Source organism: Oncorhynchus clarkii, chromosome 10 (genome assembly GCF_045791955.1).
Source record: "Oncorhynchus clarkii lewisi isolate Uvic-CL-2024 chromosome 10, UVic_Ocla_1.0, whole genome shotgun sequence".
Classification (NCBI taxonomy): Eukaryota; Metazoa; Chordata; class Actinopteri; order Salmoniformes; family Salmonidae; genus Oncorhynchus; species Oncorhynchus clarkii.
In genome coordinates, this window is record NC_092156.1 from 56,912,060 (window position 1) to 56,936,802 (window position 24,743).

The window sequence follows — 24,743 nt, forward strand, 5'->3', positions numbered from 1 at the left end:
CCGAGATGTATGATCATTTACATCATCCAATTCGTAAGAACTATGATACCGTCCTCTAATTTGTGTGATAATATACACGCAATTCCAATCATAATGTAACCTAACATAAAGTAATGTATCATACTAAATAGTGGGGAACATATTTATGTGGTAATCTTGCGAAATCCCCTGAGACCATGTTAGAGATATTGTGCAGACCCCAACCTGTAAGAGCTTCCTTCTCCCATAAAAAAGCTCTATTTAATACCCTATTTACCTCTATCTGTCTCTCTCTGCAACAGAAGTAAAGACAGGAATGGCTTGCAGTGATGCAAATACAACACATTGTTTCAATACAATAAACCAACAACCTGTAGTTAAAATAGTAGGAAACATCAATGTTGCAATGAAATTAAAGTCTGTATCTACTCAACCTCTGCATCATCTTTCTTATATCAACATAAATTGATCATTATTTAAATATTACATGATTGACGAAATGAACTATATATTTATTTTACAGTGCCCTCTCCTGCAGGGGGGAGAGGGGTGAAGTTTCGCCATTTTATCACGGTCGAAAAATACCTGCCGGAACTCTCTCTCTCCCTCTGCAGAAACTCTCTCTCTCCCACTCTCTCCCACTCTCCAAACGATATTTCTGTAATCCAAACAGTTAGAATGGTTTGTGGGTACTTAAAGAACGATTATGCCAGATCTGTTGTTGTTTTGGGATGTCATTAAGATCTCATACTATCTCTGAATGCGTATATTTACCAGTTGTCAGGTTTACATCCAAATGTTGTGGAATTTACAGGATTAAATATGAAACTATTTGCGAGAAGAGGAAATGTGATGTCAGCCTTCTAAATGAGAAATGTGTTTCATATAAAAGTTATACCCAGTCAGTGACCACACCCACGTGAGCACAGACATTATGTTGGCATTATGGAACCATGGAACTTTTACCAGGGTGCATAAAACCCCTCCTAACAAAATTTACATTAGACCAAGCAGGTGGACGGTAAAGCCGGACGTCACAAATGGTTAGACTCTACAAGACCAGTACACGGCTAGCGTTAGCTGAAAGGTACAAAATGGTTAGAAACTCTGAAACTTTCAACAGTCACATTCACAGTCTGCAGCTGTATATATAAAATAGTCTAGTAAACTCGACCGAAGACAAGAGACAAAGAACTATTTCCTCTCACCACTCTATTCTAACGAACAGAGCCCGCTGAACAAGCTACAACTACGAAATAATTTGATCTCTGGTGGACAAACCAGAGACTTCTGTCGAACTACTCTCCACAGATGGACCGGCGATTTCAACAGAGACCACAGAGACATGCAAGCGTAAATATGTACATTGCATTTCTAGATCCGAATGAGCGGATGTTAGGGTGCTAAATATCCATATTTGCCATGGGCGTATTTTCCACATGTATGTACAATTATCCCACTCTGTCTCTCCCACTCTGTCTTTCCCGCTCTTTATCTGTCGCCACCCATTTCCATTGTCTTCCAAGCGGTCATATCGGGTTAGTCCACTAGGGACCTTTCATTGCATTATGTTAGTAACCAATGCACAGTGGGGCAAAAAAGTATTTAGTCAGCCACCAATTGTGCAAGTTCTCCCTCTTAAAAAGATGAGAGAGGCCTGTAATTTTCATCATAGGTACACTTCAACTATGACGGACAAAATGAGAAAAAAAATCCAGAAAATCACATTGTAGGATTTTTTTTTGCCCCACTGTATAATCTATTCTGTGTGTGTGTTTTATGTAATTCTGTGTGATTATTTAGTTAGTCAGTAAATAAATAATTAAGCCAATTTGTGTATCGCTGATTCATCATGGAGACTAGGGTTCGTGCAGATTTCCAAGAGTTTTGCGACATTCAGAATGAGACTGAAGGTAAATAAGTATTAATGAATTGACTGTGACTGATGTAAGACATACAGTGCCTTGCGAAAGTATTCGGCCCCCTTGAACTTTGCGACCTTTTACCACATTTCAGGCTTCAAACATAAAGATATAAAACTGTATTTTTTTGTGAAAAATCAACAACAAGTGGGACACAATCATGAAGTGGACCGACATTTATTGGATATTTCAAACTTTTTTTAACAAATCAAAAACTGAAAAATTGGGCGTGCAAAATTATTCAGCCCCTTTACTTTCAGTGCAGCAAACTCTCTCCAGAAGTTCAGTGAGGATCTCTGAATGATCCAATGTTGACCTAAATGACTAATGATGATAAATACAATCCACCTGTGTGTAATCAAGCCTCCGTATAAATGCACCTGCACTGTGATAGTCTCAGAGGTCCGTTAAAAGCGCAGAGAGCATCATGAAGAACAAGGAACACACCAGGCAGGTCCGAGATACTGTTGTGAAGAAGTTTAAAGCCGGATTTGGATACAAAAAGATTTCCCAAGCTTTAAACATCCCAAGGAGCACTGTGCAAGAGATAATATTGAAATGGAAGGAGTATCAGACCACTGCAAATCTACCAAGACCTGGCCGTCCCTCTAAACTTTCAGCTCATACAAGGAGAGGACTGATCAGAGATGCAGCCAAGAGGCCCATGATCACTCTGGATGAACTGCAGAGATCTACAGCTGAGGTGGGAGACTCTGTCCATAGGACAACAATCAGTCGTATATTGCACAAATCTGGCCTTTATGGAAGAGTGGCAAGAAGAAAGCCATTTCTTAAAGATATCCATAAAAAGTGTCATTTAAAGCCACCTGGGAGACACACCAAACATGTGGAAGAAGGTGCTCTGGTCAGATGAAACCAAAATTGAACTTTTTGGCAACAATGCAAAACGTTATGTTTGGCGTAAAAGCAACACAGCTCATCACCCTGAACACACCATCCCCACTGTCAAACATGGTGGTGGCAGCATCATGGTTTGGGCCTGCTTTTCTTCAGCAGGGACAGGGAAGATGGTTAAAATTGATGGGAAGATGGATGGAGCCAAATACAGGACCATTCTGGAAGAAAACCTGATGGAGTCTGCAAAAGACCTGAGATTGGGACGGAGATTTGTCTTCCAACAAGACAATGATCCAAAACATAAAGCAAAATCTACAATGGAATGGTTCAAAAATAAACATATCCAGGTGTTAGAATGGCCAAGTCAAAGTCCAGACCTGAATCCAATCGAGAATCTGTGGAAAGAACTGAAAACTGCTGTTCACAAATGCTCTCAATCCAACCTCACTGAGCTCGAGCTGTTTTGCAAGGAGGAATGGGAAAAAATTTCAGTCTCTCGATGTGCAAAACTGATAGAGACATACCCCAAGCAACTCCCTTTCAATTGATCAAAGAGTGTAGTAGGTTGGAGTAGTAGGTTTCTCCTTTTATTTGTGTAGGTGAGAAACACGTGCAGGGCAGCTAGGTAGTCTTGAATGCCTGTGTACGCAAAGCGGTACATTTCCTCAAGGTACATCTCACACCCTGCGATGAGCGGCCTACACAACCTGTGGAATATGGAACTTTTGGAGACGTCGATTCCATGTTCCATCACATCACTCTCACTGAATATGATGCTTCCTCTTTCCAGTTGTAGAAAAGCCAGCATCCCAAGCTTACGAACATCCTCTCTGATTGATTCTGAGTGTTCTCCATTTCGATCGTTCTTCAAACCGATATGAACAAGCAAAAAGTGAGTGTATAGTTGCGTCAAGAGTGTCTATCTCGACACACACTCCCGCCTCAGTGTTTTCTAAAATGGCCGCCAACATCTCACAGCACAACGGTGTTTGATACAGGATGCGGGAGGTTCCGTGATGACTCTAGGGCAATAGCTTTCATGACTAGGGAGATAGCTTTGTGCACCAGACTCTGATCGCCAAACCTCTTTCTAAAGAACTCCCTCTTCTGGGTTTCGTCAAAGCCCCTTATCTCTGTCAAGCACTGTTGTTGGGGGAGGACGTCGATGGGGATGAAACTGGCGGACGCAGGCCTGGTGATCACCCAGACGTAGGCGGAGGGAAGAAGCAGCTGACACCAGATGAGGTTCACTAGGAGGATGGGCAAAGGCATGTCCTTATTGATGTCAGACTCCACTGATATGCTTTCAAAGTCCAGGGGAAGGTTGAATTGGTCCAAACCGTCCAAGATGAAGTCCACTAGACCGACTCAGATCCAGACCAGGGTTCTCGTTCTCCGACGTCATGGACGAGTGAAAGTGGCTGATGAGGCCACTCAGACTGAAGCTCCAGTCCATTAGCCAATTGAGTTCACTGAAGGGAAAGACAAACAAGGAGTCAACTTCCTGATTGGCTCTGTCCTCGGCCCAGTTAAAGACAAACTTCTGGACAATTGCCATCTTCCGTGAGCCTGCGGGTCCCTTCATCAGGACGTTTTTTACTTGAGGCCAATCCAGAGATATCGGTGGTTTGAAGATATTGTCAAGCTTGATCTTTGCTTCCTCATTAGCAGTGGGCATATCTGATGGTGACCTTACGGTTCGCGTGGCAGCATACCTATCGTTGTGCCATTGGATGTTGCCTTCGGTGATGAGGAGTTCCACATAGGAGTGTGTGAGGGAGTGGCTCCGCACCTCTTGTCCTGCTGGGGTTCCATCACACAATGACGTGTATCTGCCTCTCAGCTCTGATTGGAGTTTCTCCCTGACTCCTACTGCTGGGAGAGGGAGAGGGGGAGGGAGAGAGAGAGGGGGAGGGAGAGAGGGAGAGAGAGAATTCAGATTAGATTGTTTAGGAATTTATGTATGCATGCCTACAAGACAGAAACATTCTGACTGAAACTAAATCTATTATTGTATCTAGTGAACTTAGCTCTAAATGTTGTGTGCACAGTGAGATGAGCTACAGAATAAATGTCAATAGGAATTAGATTCAGTATATAATTCCAGGCATATGAAAATCATGAAGAGATATAGTTCTTACACTTGCTCCTCTGAGTTACGGCTGGCTGTATGTTCTCCCCCGTTGGTGGCAAGGTCGCCCCCTGTTGGCCAGAATTCTCCATCGCAGTCTGATGTCACAATCTGTGGGGTTGGTCTGGGATACACTTGTGATTTCCTCCCAGAAGAGATACACAGCAGGGTTGGGCTCAATTCAGCATGCTCTTGAATACAGGGTGGGGGTCATGTTGTCTGTTAAATGTACTAAAATGAGAACACAATAGAAATGCAAACTTTCAAATGGTACCTCAAAGATGTTTGAAGGGTCACATCAGAGAATGCTGACCCGAATGGGAATATCAGTTGTTTTAAATGATACTGTCAATCTTCCATAGGAAACAGGGTTGGGCTCAATTCAGAATTGAATTGAGAATGTCTGATAAATTCCAATTAAATTATTGAATTTGAATTGAATTCCAATTGAAGTAGTAAACAGGATATGGAATTGAATTTAAGGAAATAGAATTGAATTCAGTGAAATGAAAATGTCTCTTCTATTCTATATTAGCTGTGTACTTGTTCACAAAACATCAAACGTGTTGTTATATACATGCACATAAAATATTGTTGAACAATACAATTAATGATCAAGGTTAACAAAACCTGCATGTGAATATTCCAATAACTTAACTAATCACTTACATTTCGTTCAATATGGGGAAAATATTACATTTCCCAGAATGCATTAGTTTAACCCACAAGTTGATCCTGGCTTGAGGGCTTCAAAAAGAAGAGATCAAATTTGGTGGAAATATAATTGGCTATTCCAAGCACTGAGGTCAAAAGAGTATATGAACATTGTTTCCAGAGAAAAGTTACATATTTTTTGGTATTTGGAAGTGTGACCTGTCAGATTCAATGAAACTCTCATGTTTTATAACTGAGTGGAATGTATTTTAATTGCACTAGAGGATTTACTCTGCCCGCAAAATCTGTCCACAAAAATAAGCCCATGAAGTGAGAACATTTTGTATTGAGGTCCATGAGGGTATCGAATTTGGTCAACAAAAAACGTAATTGCTAATTTGCTACGTGAGATTTACTTGATCCAATAGAAGTTTCATAATGGTTAGGTTGTTATGAATGCACATAAGTGGACAAAATTGGCATTTCAGCAACTTTGAAAAAAATTACTTTATCTGAGTTGTGCCTGTTGTCGTAGAGATAGAGGACTCATCATTGATATAACCTGTCAGCATGGACATTCCCAATGATGGCTTCAACCACTTTAGGGTAGTCAACTGGGTAAGGATTCCTATGAGATGGAAGCAATCAGCCAATGAAGAAGAAAAGTGGTCACTTGACCCTCTTGTCAATCAAATCAAATTGTATTGCTCACATACACATGGTTAGCAGATGTTAATGTGAGTGTAGCGAATAGCTTGTGCTTCTAGTTCCGAGCATGCAGTAATATCTAACAATTTCACAACAACTACCTTATACACACAAGTGTAAAGGAATGAATAAGAATATGTACATACAAATATATGGATGAGCAATGGACAAACGGCATAGGCAAGTTGCAGTAGATGGTATAGAGTACAGTATATACATATGAGATGAGTAATGTAGGGTATGTAAACATTCTATAAAGTGGCATTGTTTAAAGTGACTAGCGATACATGTATTACATCCAATTTTGTATTATTAAAGTGGTTAGAGATTTGAGTCAGTATGTTGGCAGCAGCTACTCAATGTTAGTGATGGCTGTTTAACAGTTTTTCAGTCTCTTGGTCCCAGCTTTGATGCACCTGTACTGACCTCGCCTTCTGGATGATAGCGGGGTGAACAGGCAGTGGCTCAAGTGGTTGTTGTCCTTGATGATCTTTTTGGCCTTTCTGTGACATCGGGTGGTGTAGGTGTCCTGGAGGGCAGGTAGTTTCCCCCCGGTGATGCATTGTGCAGACCTCACTACCCTCTGGAGAGCCTTACAGTTGTGGGCGGAACAGTTGCCGTACCAGGCGGTGGTACAGTCCGATAGGATGCTCTCGATTGTGCATCTGTAAAAGTTTTAGAGTGGTTTTGGTGACAAGCCAAATTTCTTCAGCCTCCTGAGGTTGAAGAGGTGCTGTTGCGCCTTCTTCACCACGCTGTCTGTGTGGGTGGACCATTTCAGTTTGTCCGTGATGTGTACGCCGAGGAACTTAAATCTTTCCACCTTCTCCACTACTGTCCCGTCAATGTGGACAGGGGGGTACTCCCTCTGCTTTTTCCCGAAGTCCACAATCATCTCCTTTGTTTTGACATTGAGTGTGAGGTTATTTTCCTGACACCACACTCTGAGGGCCCTCTTCTCCTCCCTATAGGCCGTCTCATCGTTGTTGGTAATCAAGCCTACCACTAGTGTCGTCTGCAAACTTGATGATTGAGTTGGAGGCGTGCATGGCCACGCAGTCGTGGGTGAACAGGGAGTACAGGGGAGGGCTGAGAACGCACCCTTGTGGGGCCCCAGTGTTGAGGATCAGCGGGTGGAGATGTTGTTTCCTACCCTCACCACCTGGGGGCAGCCCGTCAAAGTCCAGGACCCAGTTGCACAGAGCGGGGTCGAGACCCAGGGTCTCGAGCTTAATGATGAGTTTGGAGGGTATTATGGTGTTAAATGCTGAGCTGTAATCGATGAACAGCATTCTTACATAGGTATTCCTCTTGTCCAGATGGGTTAGGGCAGTGTGCAGTATGATTGTGATTGCGTCGACTGTGGATATATTGGGGCGGTAAGCAAATTGGAGTGAGTCTAGGGTGTCAGGTAGGGTGGAGGTGATATGGTCCTTGACTAGTCTCTCAAAGCACTTCATGATGACTGAAGTGAGTGCTACAGGGTGATAGTCATTTAGCTCAGTTACCTTAGCTTTCTTGGGAACAGGAACAATGGTGGCCCTCTTGAAGCATGTGGGAACAGCAGACGGGGATAAGGTGTGAATATGTCCGTAAACACACCAGCCGGCTGGTCTGCGCATGCTCTGAGGACACGGCTGGGGATGCAGTCTGGGCCGGCAGCCTTGCGAGGGTTAACACGTTTAAATGTTTTGCTCATGTTGGCTGCGGTGAAGGAGAGCCCACAGGTTTTGGTAGCGGGCCGTGTCAGTGGCACTGTATTGTCCTCAAAGTGAGCAAAGAAGTTTGTTTGGGACAAGACGTCGGTGTCTGCGATGGGGCTAGGTTTCTTTTTAGATTTAGGGAGCCTTGTTTCAGATTAGCTTTGTTAAAATCTCCTGCTTCAATAAATGCAGCCTCAGGATATGTGGTTTCCAGTTCACACAGAGTCCAATGAAGTTCTTTCAGGGCCATCGAAGTGTCTGCTTGGGGGGGATATATATGGCTGTGATTGTCATCGAAGAGAATTCTCTTGGTAGATAATGCGGTCGGCATTTGATTGTGATGAAGTCAGGTGAACAAAAAGACTTGAGTTCCTGTATGTTGTTATGATCACACCACGACTCGTTAATCGTAAGGCATACACCCCCACCCTTCTTAGGGTTGTTTGTTTCTGCCAGCACGATGCATGAAGGTATCCCGAGTGAGTCATGAAACAGAGACTGTTACAATCTCTGATGTCTCTCTGGAAGGCAACCATTGCTCGAATTTCGTCTACCTTGTTGTCAAGAGACTGGACATTGGCGAGTAGTATACTCAGGAGCGGTGAGCCCGTCTACGGAGCCTGACCAGAAGACCGCTCAGTCTGCCCCTTCTGAGGCGCCGTTGTTTTGGGTCACGTACTGGGATCGGCTCCATTGTCCTGGGTGGTGGTCCAAACAGAGGATCCGCTTCGGGAAAGTCCTATTCCTGGTTGTAATGTTGGTATGTTGACTTTGCTCTTATATCCAATAGTTGCTGTATGTAATAAGACTTCATATTTCCTGGGGTAACAATGTAAGAAATAATACATTAAAAAAACTAAATACTGCATAGTTTCCTAAGAACGCGAAGCGACCATCTCTGTCGGCGCCATCATCAATATCATAGACCATCTTCGATTGCAATGAATTACATTCTACTTTACTCCAATTCAAATTCTACATTCTTTAGAGGTTTTAGGAGTGTGGTGAATTTCAATTTATGAATCAATTCCAAAAATCTGAATTGAGCCCAACCCTGATTCACAGCTAATAGTTCAAACCTGAAATACAACAAAGGATCAGATAAACACCATGACCTTGTTTGCACCCTTTTCATTGTTAACCTGACTCTAGGACTTGGGGGGGTAGTTTTCAGCTCAAATCGTTCAGACTAGACAGACGATCTCTCAATGCGCTTGTATGAAATGAGACTTCTTAAATCGCACGTCATCAGGCACATGGAATCCCAAAAGAAATGTATAGTGATAAAAACGAATCCAGCATTTACACATAAAAGGATAAGTAGCATATTGTTTTTAAATGTTTGCATGGTTTTCTTCTATGAGAAAACAACAGCTGATTCAAATGGGGTGAGGCAGATTTCAAACTCTTCAGAGAATTGGTAGGATTATCTTGTGCATTCTCGCCAAAAGAAAGGGGGGACCGTGTTCCGTTTGCCTACTAACAAATTGAGACTCTCCTTGACCACTTACCGGTTTTCCGGGTCATGGAGGACTGACTTTTTACCAAATGAGAAAAGGTGTTTTATTTAATAAAACGTGGTGACGTCAACAACGTCTGGGCCTCTGTTAGGCTCTTCATGGAATAACGTTTCACAGCAGCCACACCAGGCTGGATGCTGTGCGAGAATTAGGCTAATTGACAGGCTCACTGTTGACCTCAATTTTTCTTCTCAAATCTGGAGGACATAAAATAGATATTGATTTTGAGACATGCCATGCAGTAGTTTCATGTTTTAGTATACTGTACGCTTTTCATATTAATACAAAAATTCTCATTCTTTTTCGAAGATTTCTCACAAACAACTTTGCAGAGGACCAACACATGTAAAACCCTCAAAAGTTACTGCGAGAAAGCACTACCGCTCTGTCAACAGAGTTCAGTGCTTATTATCAGATGCATGAAGTTACGAAATCCAACTTTTTAAATATAATGTTGATATGTTAGAGAAAGACCCCAGTGAACGAACATGAATAATCATATTTGGTTAAATGTAGTTTATAAGATAAGGAAGTGACATTTCATCGTAACTTCGTGGAGTTATGCAGTAGATCAGGAATCAAATTAAAGTGTAAAGGTAGGCTACTCACCACTTTGTCCATGCTGCTACAGACGGAAAGCTAATGTGTGTTTTATATACGAAGGTTACTCATTTCCTGTAACAAAACATTGGAGTTAAACAAATGACAACATTGCGCAATCTGATTTTCTTGGAAAATTACATAACATTTGTGTTTATTCCAGACCCACGTTAGCTACTCTTCCTGGGGTCCAGTGACCATTGCGCAATTACATACAAAATAAAACAGTACATAACACAACATATTATTACGCTATACTCTACCACAACATATCTATAATACATAATCATTAACCCAGCAATATTACAATATTAAAATTAAAATAAATAACAAATACACAGAATGATAATTGAGGATCATGTTTAAGTACCAAATGGGATATAAACAATAAAAATGGCATATTTCACAAATGTTTTAATTTTTACTCACAATAATGTCATAAATAATGGCACATTGGCACAAAAATGCGTGACTACAGTCTAAAGCACAGAAATGTTGTTAGAGAACATATTGGTTCCACATGATTTAAGATACACTTACACAATTCACAGTACACTGTCTCAGAGCGAAACACTATGCATTATGTACAGTATACTGAAATATAATAAAAAAACAATCAACCACTAGATGGGAGAAAAGGCCAATCTTTTCTCAAAACAAAGCTGTAAATATTATAGGATTTTTAAATAAAAAGTTAGTAATTCACTATTTGCGGTCATTATTGTAAATATATATTTTTAAATGTACAGCTGCCTGGCATGCAAAGCGACACGAAAAAAAGATCACACACACTTAAACTCACTAAATAGAGAATCCACCAAACAATTACAGTGGTCCCTCCTATTTGACCCTAGAAGTGGGCAACATTAAAACCACAACATGGAGTTGTGTCTCTGGTGAAATGTTGCCACTCTTAAACTAATAGAAGCAGCCATGGTTTCAAGGAATGACAGTTTACCCAGGTATTCTGAAGCAATACATTATTTGTTTACACAGATTTAAATGACAACAAAAACATAAATGGGGAACGGAGTAATCTACCATCATATTTTGAGTTGTGCTAGAGTATTTAAAACATTAATATATTTCAAGCAAGGGCATTGATGTATTGATGACTGTTAAACATCAGGAAATATACACATTTTATGACTATAAATGAAATGTATGGGTAAGTCTTTGATTTGACATATTGAAGCTCAGTACAACATGTTTATTTTCATCAGTTTGAATAAGTGAAGAGATTATTTTAAAATAGTGAAACGTGAATTACATATTCATATTCAGTCTCAGTAACTACTCTGAAATAGAGAAGTATAACAACGCCTACAGTGTAACAACTCACTATGGTATCAACAGATTTGGTATTTTCGGGTCACAGTAACCTGTGCTGGCACAGATATATACAAAGGCTGCAATAATGTAGGTGGAGCACAACATGCTCTGATAGAAGGAGAGTCTACAGAGTCTACAGAGTCTGCCGGAGGGAGTGATTGTATTGTTAAGGGAGGATGTGCTTCATAGATAAGGACAACCAATAAATGGTCCATCATAATAAACTAAACAAGCTAATTAAGAGCTACAATTGAATTAAATCAAGATCAATCCCTCAGAAAGTTATTTTCAATACAACATACACGGTGAAATGAAAACATGTATCTATGGACCTTTTGTTTCTAAAGCAGCCTAACAGCCGTTGCTTCTAAGGAGTAGGTGGCTTTATCTCAAACGCCTGCTCTTTTTATATGATGTACACAGCTGCGATCCACTGGCAAGCTAAACAATGATCAGCTATAAAACGATGCAGGGGAGGCACCTACATTTAAACAACAGAACAGTCAATACTAAAAATAAGTGTTAGTCCAGCAGTAGCATAGCAAACACACTAGTGAAATGTATTAAAATATATGTTCCATTTGTTTTAAACCTATACATTGAGATTTGGGAAAAAAGGCACTTGAAAAGAAGGATATCCTGCTACTAACTCAATGGATAGCTATTGAATTGGTTCTTATCAGTGGATGTTATCGAGGTCTCTATTTGACAGGTTTGTGAGAATTGACCTACAAATGAAGCCTGAAATTATAATATCAGCTCAACAGTTCCAGGGGATTTTTCTCCCATAACAACTGTGCCTCTAAAAGGTTTTCTGGGTGAATCATTTTTTACTTTCGTTTTGTTTCAATGTCCTCTTTATGATATACTGTCCCCTACCATGATGTGAGTTATCCTATTGACTTCACATTTGTCTCTTTCATGCTGTGTCAACATCCCCGCTGGCAGCCATGCGATGTAACAGGAGTGTATCATAAACTGATGTCAGCTTAGCGTTGTCTCTACGCCACTCCAATTCTGGTATATCTGTTCGCTCCTCCTAGGCAAGGAGAAGGGGGTAGGTAGGGGAGGGAGGGACAGGGAAAGAAGGGGCAGAGAGTGGGGAGATAAGAGGTTAGGAAAGTAACAAAAAAAACTAAAAAAGGATCCTATGCTTCTTTATTATAAACTTTGTGCCAGAGGAAGGAAACAGGACAAGCCTGACGATCTCTTGTCTACTCTCATTGTTCTGCAGTACGGAACTCAACAGTCAACACAACACATCTAGAACCTTTCCTAAAGCTAGTGGAAGGAATCACGAAGCCTAACTTTAAAATTCTACAGACTTAGCAAATACTGTAAAAGACCATATGAAGATCAAAGGAATTGCTAATCAAATCAAATGTTATTTGTCACATGCGCCGAATACGACAGGTGTAGTAGACCTTACAGTGAAATGCTTACTTACTGTACAAGCCCTTAACCAACAATGCAGTTTAAGAAAAATAAGTGTTAAGTAAAAAAGTTACAAATAATTAAAGAGCATCAGTGAAATAACAATAGCGGGGCTATAAACAGGGGGTACCGGTACAGAGTCAATGTGCTGGTTAGTCGAGGATTGAGGTAGTATGCATATGTAGGTAGAGTTAAAGTGACTATGCATAGATAATAAACAGGGAGTAGCAGCTGCGTAAAATAGGGGAGGGGGGTGGGGGGCAATGCAAATAGTCTGGGTTGCCATTTGATTAGCTGTTCAGGAGTCTTATGGCTTGGGGGTAGAAGCTGTTAAGAAGTCTTTTGGACCTAGACTTGGCGCTCCGGTACACCATATGCGCCGTGTGGCTTCTCATTGTGCAACCAAATGAGTTGCAAAGGCATCAGGCCGGGTATCAAACTCAGGTTGTCTGTGCAACTCAAGACCACATGAACCCACTGACACAGAGATAAAGCCAACAGTTGTAGACATGAGGGCTGCTGTATTGTCAATCAGCCTGTAACATTTTTACTAACCTGGTTATCTGTTCGTTTTTTAGGAGTTATCTCTGTATACTCAATGTCAACCTGCACTCTTTCGGCTGAATCTAAGAAGACAAATAAAGGAAAGTAAATATAGGCTTAAGGGGAGGTGTGACTAACTGACAGAGACATATAGATGCTCACCCCACAGCACAGGTTCTGTAAACACTCAGGAGCTATTTTGGTGTCAGATAAGCCAAGCTATTCAAGTGATCATTGTCAGAGAGTTTGTGTGCCTTCTGTTTTTTCAACATTTCGAGAAGTTGTCTGGGATAATGACACTGTCTGACCAAGCAGAGGAAGTGTGGAAGATAGGACACTTTATTTGACCTGCATCCTGGGTTCAAGCAAACATTTCCTACCTTTTCCAAAACACTACCCTTGATTGTAAAAAAAATATTTTAAAAAGGCTATGCATGTTTTGACTTTGGGGAGTGACCTCACACCTGTAAAAGATAAATACCTGCCTTGTGAGTGTTCATTTCTACTCTTCCTTAGATAGATTGCAAGTCCAACCAGCCCTGAGGCAACCAAGACGCAGGTTACAGCAATAACCGTACCCAGAGTCATCCCATCACTGTCTGAAATAAAGCACAAGGAAATTATTTTTGTAAAATATGTTTTGAATGAGCTCAACTACACTTGCTATTGCTATTTTCTGGATGGTTTTAATTCAAAATGTGTCTCACCTGCATCATTAGCACGACCATCTTCACTGCAACATTTTGGGACAAGAACTGTCTCATTGCTGACAGGGTTGGAAGCCACACAGCTGTAGGTGGAGTTGTAGTTCTTTCCCTCTATCTCCAAGTGGAGAGAGAGATCGGTGGTGAGGTCAGGACTGCTGGTCTGGTTTAGTATTTCCTCTCCCCTGTACAAGGTCAAGGTCACCTCTTTTTCATTGTCCACGGAACACACCACACTACAGGAGCTGCTGTTACACTCTGTCACCTGAGGTTTGGAAACAACATCTAGAAGAAAAAATAAAAATACATTGAAATTGGAACCTATATTAAATGTTTTCAAAATATACAACACACAGATACAAAAACACTTACTGTATACAGTGAGCTCAAATGTTTTTCTTTTTTTCTCTTCGTCTGTATTCTCCACAGTATAAACCCCAGCATCGTCTATCTGAAGGTCTGACAGAGTGAAGTATCTTGTAACATTGTTCAAGTGGAGGCGGTTTTCAAATCTCTTCTCAAGGGTGATTTTGCCTCGTTTACCAGGGTACACATTTGCAATACTGCCAAGGTCTCCATAAAGTAAATTGCTAGAATTGATCACCCTCTCTTGAAAAGAGAAAGACTGTCCCACGATGCCCTTCACCTGCTGAGTCTCAGACTGGACTGTTTGCTGGGAAGCACAGAGAACTGTGGAAAGAGAGAGACTAAATATTAACACAATGACTGCAGTCGCACACTAAATCTCACAATACCTGGATAAGTGTTTAACATGTCAGTAACTGTATCCATATGATATAGTGATCTGATGTCAGACTGCACTGAAGACGACAATGAAATTCAATCATTAGTTCATGTTTTCTGCACGTCTGCATTGTAGTCGTCTGGAATGACGCTACTGACTTGAGTATCACGGTCATTCTTAGTTATTTACAGGCCTAATGTGATGGTTGGGGTCAGGAAATAATTGTTAGGAACTAGTAGTTGAATATTTTGTCCGAAATTAAGTTCACATGGAAATGCATTCTCTGAGTGAGGAAAGTTCTTCTCCCCAAATAAAAGTCAAGGATATCACTGAAAAAGCACATGACTTTACAGAGATATTTCAAGTAACATAACTTTCCACTACAGCCTCTCAGATAGCCTAGATCGAATCCTTTGAATTTCAGGGTCAGAGGAACATTTCAACCTGATAGAGGACTATTGTAGGCGTTAGCCTATGTGTTATTTGTTCAATCAAGTTTTTGTGTTGAGAAAACAGAAAAATAGATCAGGGGCATGATGGTTGTCCTACTAGCAGTAGAAAAGAGGCAGGTTATCTGTACAAATGGACACTGTAAAAATATTCTGATTATAAGCATCTGTAGCCTGTAGAAATGTGTCTGCTAAATTACTCAGATGTAATTATCTAGACAGATGTAATGTATATCAATAATCATCGGTGGAAAAAGTATCAAATTGTCATACTTGAATGAAAGTAAAGACACCTTAATAAAAAATCAAAATGAGTCACCCAGTAAAATACTACTTGAGTAAAAATGTAAGTGTTTGGTTTTAAATCTACTTAAGTATCAAAAGTAAATGTAAAGGCTAAAATATACTTAAGTATCAAAGGTAAAAGTATGAATGATTTCAAATTCCTTATTTCAAACAAACCAGAGCTCATATATATATATTTTTAAATCGTTTTTATTTACGGATAGCCAGGGGCACACTCAAACAGTCACACGTAATTTACAAACTAAGCATTTGTGGTTAATGAGTCTGCCAGATTATAGGCAGGAGGGATGACTAGGCATGTTCTCTTGATAAGTGCGTGCATTTGACTTTTTTTTGTCCTGCTAAGCATTGAAAATGTAATGAGAATGTAATGTAATGTAATGAGAACTTTTGGGTGTCAGGGAAAATGCATGGAGTAAAATGTACATTATTCTCTTTAGGAATGTAGTGGAGTAAAAGTACAAATTGTCAAAAATATAAATGGTAAAGTACAGATACACCTCAAAAACAAATTCAGTAGTACTTTAAAGCATTTCCTTTTTTTCCCCTAAATAGTATCTTCTTTTTTTTCCTAAATAAAAATGTCCTAACTGCAAAAGATTTGTAGATTTTAGGCCCAGCTGCAGGAAGTAGTTTGGGGGTGGGGGCGCAGTTATTTTTTTCATTGACGGAGGGTGGATGTTTTTTTGCCCGCACTACAGATGGCTATATTGGTCCGCTAATACAGGACGATTAAATGCCCAGTGCACTACTTCTGATTTTTCAGGAGGTGCTGCAGCACCCTCAGCACCCCTACTTCCCACAACTATGGTTTTAGGTGTTGAGTAAGGTAGAACAAATGTTTCAGTGTCACATCCTCTGTGGAGACATAGTCTTAATGTAGGCAGCAGGTGGGCTCAATTAGGCAGTAGGTTACCCAGGTCATTAGCTTAATAATCTGGTTATTGGCTCATAGGCCCAAAGGCATATTATTGGGCTTGTACAAGAGCAGCTTTTCAGTATTAGTTCTACAGGTGAATAGAAGAGAACTCATGCACACCCTACGAACATAATGTATTTGTCCTCCAATAGCGAACTGTATACATAGTCTATCTGAATATGTGACTGTGTCTCTGCTTGTGAACACAGAGTAATTTCCTTTCCCATCAGTCTGTCACATCGTGTGGTCCGCCTTCTTCTGTCACGTTAGTGGTTTGACCACACTGAGAAGCAGCCCCACACAGTCTTCCCCGTGTACAGGAGTCCCATCTCACTAACAGGCCTACTGTATGTGGTGAAATAAGTTTCCACTGCAATGAATACTTTTCATTGCTGCGAACAGAATAGTTCTCAGTAATGCTAAAGGTCACCCGTGACTTATAATTCTTACAGTTGTCAGATCAATGTAGACCTGATAGGGGTGTTTGGATTTCTAAAAATGAAAGTGAAATTGCACTGGGAAAAGGAAGGCTATTTTACATGGGTGGGTAAGGCCTAGGAGTGTAACTACAGTACTTTTGTACAACATTGTTTTCACATTCTCTAAGCAAATTAACTATGCAAATTGGTGATGAGACGATGAACATTGTGGTGATAGCCTCCCTAATGTTGTATGTTCTTCAGCACAAGGAAGCTAGCCTCCAGCGTACATACTCCAGACACAGCCAGAAGAGGACTGGCCACCCCTCATAGCCTGGTTCCTCTCTATGTTTCTTACTAGGTTTTGACCATTCTAGGGAGTATTTCCTAGCCACCGTGCTTCTACACCTGCATTGCTTGCTGTTTGGGGTTTTAGACTGGGTTTCTGTACAGCACTTTGATGTATCAGCTGATGTAAGAAGGGCTATATAAATACATTTGATTTGATATTAAGTATGCATAAGAAATAAGCCTAATATCTTTCTGCCTAATCACTGCCTAATGTCTCACCCACACATACTCACATACCAAAGTTTTGTTCATTTAGGATAAACATACTTCTCAGCATCGCCATAGGGATTGTAACAAAGGATAGACAACACAAAAACAGTGACTTGATATAAGAAAAACAGTTTTAAAAAATGTATGCAAATGTTGAGGGGCTATTTCTGCAGCTGGCTACTGTAACAGTAAAACTGACAATTAACAACAAAGCATTGGCTGTGCCATCAACTTGTAGTTAATTTGAATTGTGAAACTGCAGTTACAGTATATGCAGTATAATGGTTATTTTGAAAGCAGCAATTGCAGTATAACTGCAAAATAGTTAGGACCAACCAAGAGTTAGGACATAACCACTACACCAGGGGTTAGGCAACCATGATCCTGGAGTGACGCAGGTGATTGATGTTTTTCATTTAACCGACTTGGAAGGACAGGTGTGTTGAATTTAGGCAATAACTGAACTGATCAATTAGCTCAGTTGGTCAGGTGTGGTGCCTAGTTGGAACAAAATCCTGTAGTACCTGCGGCCCTCCAGGAAGAGGATTGCCTACCCCTGTACTACACAATTACTGAATTGTACTGAATTGTACAGTATAATCTAACATTAACCCTGCAGGTTCAAACGTGACTGTAACTGTGTTATTTTGGACACAGGTATTGCAGTAGCCATATAAAAAAAGCATGTGCCACTGCACAACTGCAATGATTTTTGCTGGGAAATATATTTTTCATTGGAAAATGACAGATAATTTCAAAACATCAGTTAAGAGTTATTGAGTTATTGTTCCAAGTTCCAAGAGCAGCTGGTAAAATGATGAGCTCCTAATATCTAGTATTAGATATCATATTTCAAATGATTTCGAGGAAGAGTACATTTGAGAAAAACAAGTGAGTGAAAGATAAAGAAGGACTAAGAATACAACATCAGAAGACAACTTTTATCCAGATAACTCAACTGGATAGCTAACAAGCTAACAGTTGTTTACATGTTGTTATGGAGTTGCTAAGAGTTTCTAGCTACTGGCTACCTGCTATTAGCTAAAAAGAACTAGCTAGCTAACAAATAACAAAAAGGACAATCAAAAGGACAGGACAAAGAACAGGGAAACTAGTACCTAAACTTACACAAGCAAGAGAAAACAATTCAGACAGAAAACAATCGAGGTAGGCTTTGTTTACATTCAAAAACATCTAGCTACAACTAGCCAACTGCAAACCAGCTGTAACATATACTGTATCCAGCTGTAATGAACTAAGACAGATACATTTACAAGCCCCAAACTCAGCAACCTTGCAATCCAAAATGCAAAAGGCATTGCCAGTGAAGCAAAGGTTTTAAAAGAGCACACAGAGACCATAAGAGCAGACTTTATACAACAAAAAATACAAAGAAATCAAGGTGGATCTTCTCAAATTCTTGGCATGCATCCTTGCGCAAGGCAAACTAACATCTTAAATTGTGTGGAAACAACCCCAAAATGTAATATTAAAGAATATAATAACAGAACAGTAATGATCCAAGGCTCTGAGGTCTCATAGGCAGAAACTCAAACAGGATGTACCAGTGACGAGAACCATTCAACGCTGGTCCGACTAATCAGAAGCCAAGCTTCAAGAAGATTGTTTTGATCACGCTGACTGGAATATGTTCCGGTCAGCCTCAGAGAACAACATTGACCTATAACCTGACTCGGTGAGTGCGTTTATAAAGAAGTACATTGGAGATGTCGTACCCACTGTGACTATTAAAACCTACCCTAACCAGAAACCGTGGATGGATGGCGGCATTTTCTCAAAGCTGACAGCGTGATCCAACGCTTTTAACCATGGAAAGAGGTCTGGGAATATGACTGAATATAAACATTGTAGTTATTCCCTCCGCAAGGCAATCAAACAAGCAAAATGCCGGTGCAGTGACAATGTGTGGTCGCATTTCAATAGCTCAGACACGAGACGTACAGTGGGGCAAAATAGTATTTAGTCAGCCACCAATTGTGCAAGTTCTCCCACTTAAAAAGATGAGAGAGGCCTGTAATTTTCATCATAGGTACACTTCAACTATGACAGACAAAATGAGAATTTTTTTTTCCAGAAAATCACATTGTAGGATTTTTTATGAATTTATTTGCAAATTATGGTGGAAAATAATCAATAACAAAACTTTATCTCAATACTTTGTTATATACCCTTTGTTGGCAATGACAGAGGTCAAATGTTTTCTGGAAGTCTTCACAAGGTTTTCACACACTGTTGCTGGTAGTCTGTCATAGTTGAAGTGTACCTATGATGAAAATTACAGGCCTCTCATCTTTTTAAGTGGGAGAACTTGCACAATTGGTGGCTGACTAAATACTGACTAAATACTTTTTTTGCCCCACTGTATGTGGCAGGGTCTACAGGAAATAACGGACTACAAAATAGAAAACCAATCACGTCACGTACAACAACAACACGCTTCCAGACAAACTAAACACCTTCTTTGACCGCTTTGAGGATAATACAGTGCCACTGTCGCAGCCCGCTAACAAGGACTGTGCCCCCCCTCACCTTCTCGGTGCCTGACGTGAGTAAAACATTTAAATGTGTTAACCCTCGCAAGGCTGCTGGCCCAGACGGCATCCCTAGCCTTGTCCTCAGAGCATGCGCAGACCAGCTGGCTGGTGTGTTTACGGACATATTCAATTGCTCCCTATCCCAGTCTGAAGTCCCCACATGCTTCAAGATGGCTATCATTGCTCCTGTACCCAAGAAGGCAAAAAGAACTGAACTAAATTACTTCTGCCCCGTACCACTCACTTCTGTCATCATGAAGTGCTTTGGGACTAGTCATCGATCATATCACCTCCACCTTACCGGCCTCCCAACAAATCAAATCAAATCGCATTAGTCACATGCGCCAAATACAGCAGGTGTAGACACTACAGTGAAATGCTTACTTACGAGCCCCTAACCAACAATGCAGTTTCAAAAAATAAGGATAAGAATAAGTGTAGCAAGTAATTAAAGAGCAGCAGTAAAATAACAATAGCAAGACTATATACAGGGGGGTACCGATACAGAGTCAATGTGCGGGGGCACCGGTTAGTTGAGGTAGTATGTACATGTAGGTAGAGTTATTAAAGTGACTATGCATTGATTATAACAACAGAGAGTAGCAGTGGTGTAAAGAGGGGGAAAGGGGGGGGGGGGGGTGCAAATAGTCTGGGTAACCATTTAATTAGATGTTCAGGAGTCTTTTGTCTTGGGGGTAGAAGCTGTTTAGAAGCCTCTTGGACTGAGACTTGACGCTCCGGTACTGCTTGCCGTGTGGTAGCAGAGAGAACAGTCTATGACTAGGGTGGCTGGAGTCTTTGACAATTTTTAGGGCCTTTTTAGGGCCTTCCTCTGGTATAGAGGTCCTGGATGGCAGGAAGCTTGGCCCAGTGATGTACTAGGCCGTTCGCACTACCCTCTGTAGTGCCTTGCGGTAAGAGGCAGAGTAGTTGCCATACCAGGCAGTGATGCAACCAGTGGTTGTGATGCAACATGCTCTCGATGGTGCAGCTGTAGAACCTTTTGAGGATCTGAGGACCCATGCCAAATCTTCTCAGTCTCCTGAATGGGAATAAGTTTGGTCGTGCCCTCTTCACGACTGCCTTGGTGTTCTTGGACCATGTTAGTTTGTTGGTGATGTGGACACCAAGGAACTTGAAGCTCTCAACCTGCTCCACTGCGGCCCCGTCGATGAAAACGGCGGCGTGCTTGGTCCTCTTTTTCCTGTAGTCCACAATCATTTCCTTCTTCTTGATCATGTTGAGGGAGAGGTTGTTGTCCTGGGACCACACGGCCAGGTCTCTGACCTCCTCCCTATAGGCTGTCGGTAATCAGGCCTACCACTGTTGTGTCATCTGCAAATGTAATGATCGTGTTGGAGTCGTGCGTGGCCGTGCAGTCATGATTGAACATGGAGTACAGGAGGGGACTGAGCACGCACCCCTGGGGGGCCCCTGTACTGGGCTTGACTACCAACAACGACGAGACAGCCTACAGGGATGAGGTGAGGGCACTCAACCTCTCACTCAACGTCAACAAAACAAAGGAGATGCTAGTTATAGCCATATGGTAGCTAGCTGGCTAACATTGAACCTAGTTGGTTAGCTTTAGCTACCTGCAGATTCAAACTTCATGGATGGTCGCTAGCTATACCAATCCGTTTGTACTGAAGCTATGGGTTGGTGTTATGGTTAATTGTTTAGCTAGCTTGCTATTTCATGAACATGTCAAGGGGGGGGGGGGGGGTTATAGCATTGATTTTCCCATAAATTTCCCATAAATTTAGTGTCTGGGTAAGCATCATCTAATAATTATTACATATTTTTATCTGGACACTTTCATAGTCAGATTAAGATCTAGACCAAGGAGTATATGAAATATATTTTTACGTAGAGTATTTCCTTATTGTAGACTACTACTTTCACCAGTTTTAGTCTTGAAATCAGTGGTTGGGTGGGGCTAAGGCTTAAGAGTGTGTGAATGCTGAATATGTGTAGACAAAGAACTCTCCAGTAGGTGTACCAAAACATTCAAAGGCCATTTTCTCAAAAGTGGGGTTACAAGTTTATCAACTTCAAAGCAGAATTATGCATGCAAGTATAAAAAAATATGTTGAATCAACCTACTTGAAGAGAAACACCAATGACATCCTCCTCTTTCATGTTGGAAACGGTCATACAGTAGGCTACACACTTTTAGGTTATGTTGTTCTAGGCTGCCTGGCTAAAATGCTTGCTAGCTAGCCTAACTTCCTTTCATTGGCAATGATGTGCCAGGCCAGCTAGTTAACGTTAGCCTATAGTAGGCCTATAGCGTGTACAAATTGTCTGTCCTCGGTTGCAACACTCACTTCTGAGTTCCAATATGCCTCTGAAAGCAATGTCAGCACAAGAACTGTTCATCAGGAGCAACCCGTTGGGTTTTCCATGGCCGAGCAGCCACACACACAAGCCTAAAATCACCATGCGCAATGCGAAGCATCAGCTGGATTAAAGTAAAGCTCACGGCCATTGGACTCCTGAGCATTGGAAATCACGCTTCACCATCTGGCAGTCTGATGGATGAATCTGGGTTTGGCGGATGCCAAGAGAACGCTGCTCGAATTCATAAGGCCAACCCCAAAAAACTACTTAAGTATTATTAAAAGTATTATTAATTAAGTACTTTACACCACTGCTGACCACATACTTTTGGTCATGTAGAGAAGCTCTTATTTCTCTTGAACGTCTTCATTCTCAGTTTTAAGACATTCAAGTGAGACACTTACACCCTAAAAAAACACCACTTTTTTGTCTCACGCTATGAACAGAGGTACATCACATTTGTGGTGAGCTGACTTGTGACCAGACCATGAACTTCATCAAAAAGACATTGCCTGTTCCAACGACCTGCCTCGCACTCTTCCATACATCTATGTGACAGACGGCCACTGACCACATAATGACATAAACCATAAACATTTCCTGTTTAATGTCCCACTAATGTCCCAGCTTAAATACCACTGAGTTTTAATGTTCATTTTAACGAATGAATTTTAGATATTGATATCCATTAAAGAATTTCTTCATTTTGGGGATGAAGCCATGTCCATAAAGGTGCATGTTTTATTGTCACATCCATAGTCATTAGTCTTTTCAAACATCAATGGGCAAGCACTGTGAGCCTAAACACAGTGAACATGTGACTTCTGTCATTTGGCCAAAATTCTTATAGAACACAAATTCGTTTCTAATGACAAGCTCCAGTCTCAGTCTCAGAGAACTATAAAAAGTTGTCAGCCTGTTGTTTCCAAAATATTATTAATCTCTCATCTAAGTTAGTCTATGAATCAATAAGGTATTGGCATACTCTGTAGTTGGTGTATAGATCACAAACGTTTATATCCTACAACTCTTTCTTCCCATGAAAGAGCTCTGTTTTTAGAAACTAGTCTCTGTCTGTATCTATCCCTTACTTTATATATTTGTCTAATGCTCGGACAGGATAAAGGAGCATGTCTCTCCAGAAAGGGAGGAATGTTATTTTGGAATGAGTCTTAGCGATAGGCTACACACAGTGTAAATGTTGCACTGTTTAAATGATTCACAATTTTTTAATTTGACCAATGTTGCTAATTAAAACATTGAACATTTAAAAATAAAAACATTTGGCTACTTATCTGTCATCTCCCACATACAATTTTAGTTAGTGCAGCAAATCAGTAAAAATAAAAGAAACATACCATTAATGAGAAAATATAGCAGCATGAACATCAGTCTGGCAAGCCTTCTCCATCTGAACAAATGGTTCATTCCTCTAAATCTCCAACTGTTCAGTGGTGTGCACTGTGAAGAACCGGAAAGATGTGATCTTGTCCTGGTACAGAGGAGAGAATAGACTCAACCAGACCAGCAGCCCTCTGTGGTGTATTCATTAAGACGATTCTGTTGCAAAATGTTTCTTAAACAGAAGGAAACAGAAAGGGGAGGGACCTAACTGAATTTATCCAATAGAAACTGTTGTTTTAGTTGCAACTGTTTGGGCAAATGTTTACACCCCTCGTCTCATCACCAGTCTGTCTCTCCCTCTCGAGAGATAAGATTACAACTCCATCTACAGTGGTGTATTTGATTACCCTGTCAGTAATCACATCATTGCCGTCAACATCACAACACCCTGAGGAGATGAGATGGAGGTTTGGCAGAAGAAGCATGTGTGAGAAATTGGATAATCCATGACTGCCATCATGTCTGAGCTCATTACATTATAATACCCATCCCTCTTGAGATAAAGAGAGTGGTTAGTAGACTTGTTATGTAGTGATGAACCAGAGTGTAGGTTGTTAAAAAACTCTTAAGGATCTGCCACTTTTTTTCAATTTTCACCTAAAATGACATACCCAAATCTAACTGCCTGTATGTCAGGCCCTGAAGCAAGGATATGCATATTCTTGAAACACTTTGACATTTTTGGAAATGTGAAAGGAATGTAGGAGAAAATAACACAATAGATCTGGTAAAATATAATACAAAGAAAAAAACAAACGTTTTTTTTTTTTTTTTTGTACCATCATCTTTGAAATGCAAGAGAAAGGCCATAATGTATTATTCCAGCCCATGTGCAATTTCGATTTTGGCCACTAGGTATCAGCAGTGAATGTGCAAAGTTTTAGACTGATCAATGATACATTGCATTTCTGAATCAAGACTGCCCAAATGTGCCTAATTTGTTAATTAATTAAC

At 40.7% G+C, this 24,743-nt stretch overlaps 2 protein-coding genes across 4 annotated transcripts; both read right to left on the reverse strand.

The window, feature by feature from the left end:
- Positions 1-2,062: 2,062 nt before the first annotated feature.
- On the reverse strand, positions 2,063-10,197 carry LOC139418812 (uncharacterized). 2 transcript variants are annotated; one of them, XM_071168533.1, is made up of 3 exons: positions 10,085-10,197; positions 4,901-5,121; positions 2,063-4,634 (listed from the first exon to the last, which is right to left on the reverse strand). In XM_071168533.1, exons 2-3 carry the CDS (start codon positions 4,980-4,982, stop codon positions 4,066-4,068), a joined length of 651 nt encoding a protein of 216 aa, XP_071024634.1. In that variant the 5' UTR covers positions 4,983-5,121; positions 10,085-10,197; the 3' UTR covers positions 2,063-4,065. The 2 variants fall into 2 exon arrangements, with proteins under 2 accessions (XP_071024634.1, XP_071024635.1); XM_071168534.1 differs by lacking the exon at positions 10,085-10,197 and having other exon boundaries at positions 2,070-4,634; positions 4,901-5,388.
- Position 10,198: 1 nt separating this feature from the next.
- On the reverse strand, positions 10,199-23,936 carry LOC139418810 (SLAM family member 5-like). 2 transcript variants are annotated; one of them, XM_071168528.1, is made up of 6 exons: positions 23,744-23,936; positions 14,461-14,778; positions 14,092-14,373; positions 13,870-13,983; positions 13,397-13,467; positions 10,200-12,446 (listed from the first exon to the last, which is right to left on the reverse strand). In XM_071168528.1, the coding sequence occupies exons 1-6, from the start codon at positions 23,811-23,813 to the stop codon at positions 12,327-12,329; spliced, it is 975 nt and encodes a 324-aa protein (XP_071024629.1). In that variant the 5' UTR covers positions 23,814-23,936; the 3' UTR covers positions 10,200-12,326. The 2 variants fall into 2 exon arrangements, with proteins under 2 accessions (XP_071024630.1, XP_071024629.1); XM_071168529.1 differs by lacking the exon at positions 13,397-13,467 and having other exon boundaries at positions 10,199-12,446; positions 13,866-13,983.
- Positions 23,937-24,743: the final 807 nt, after the last annotated feature.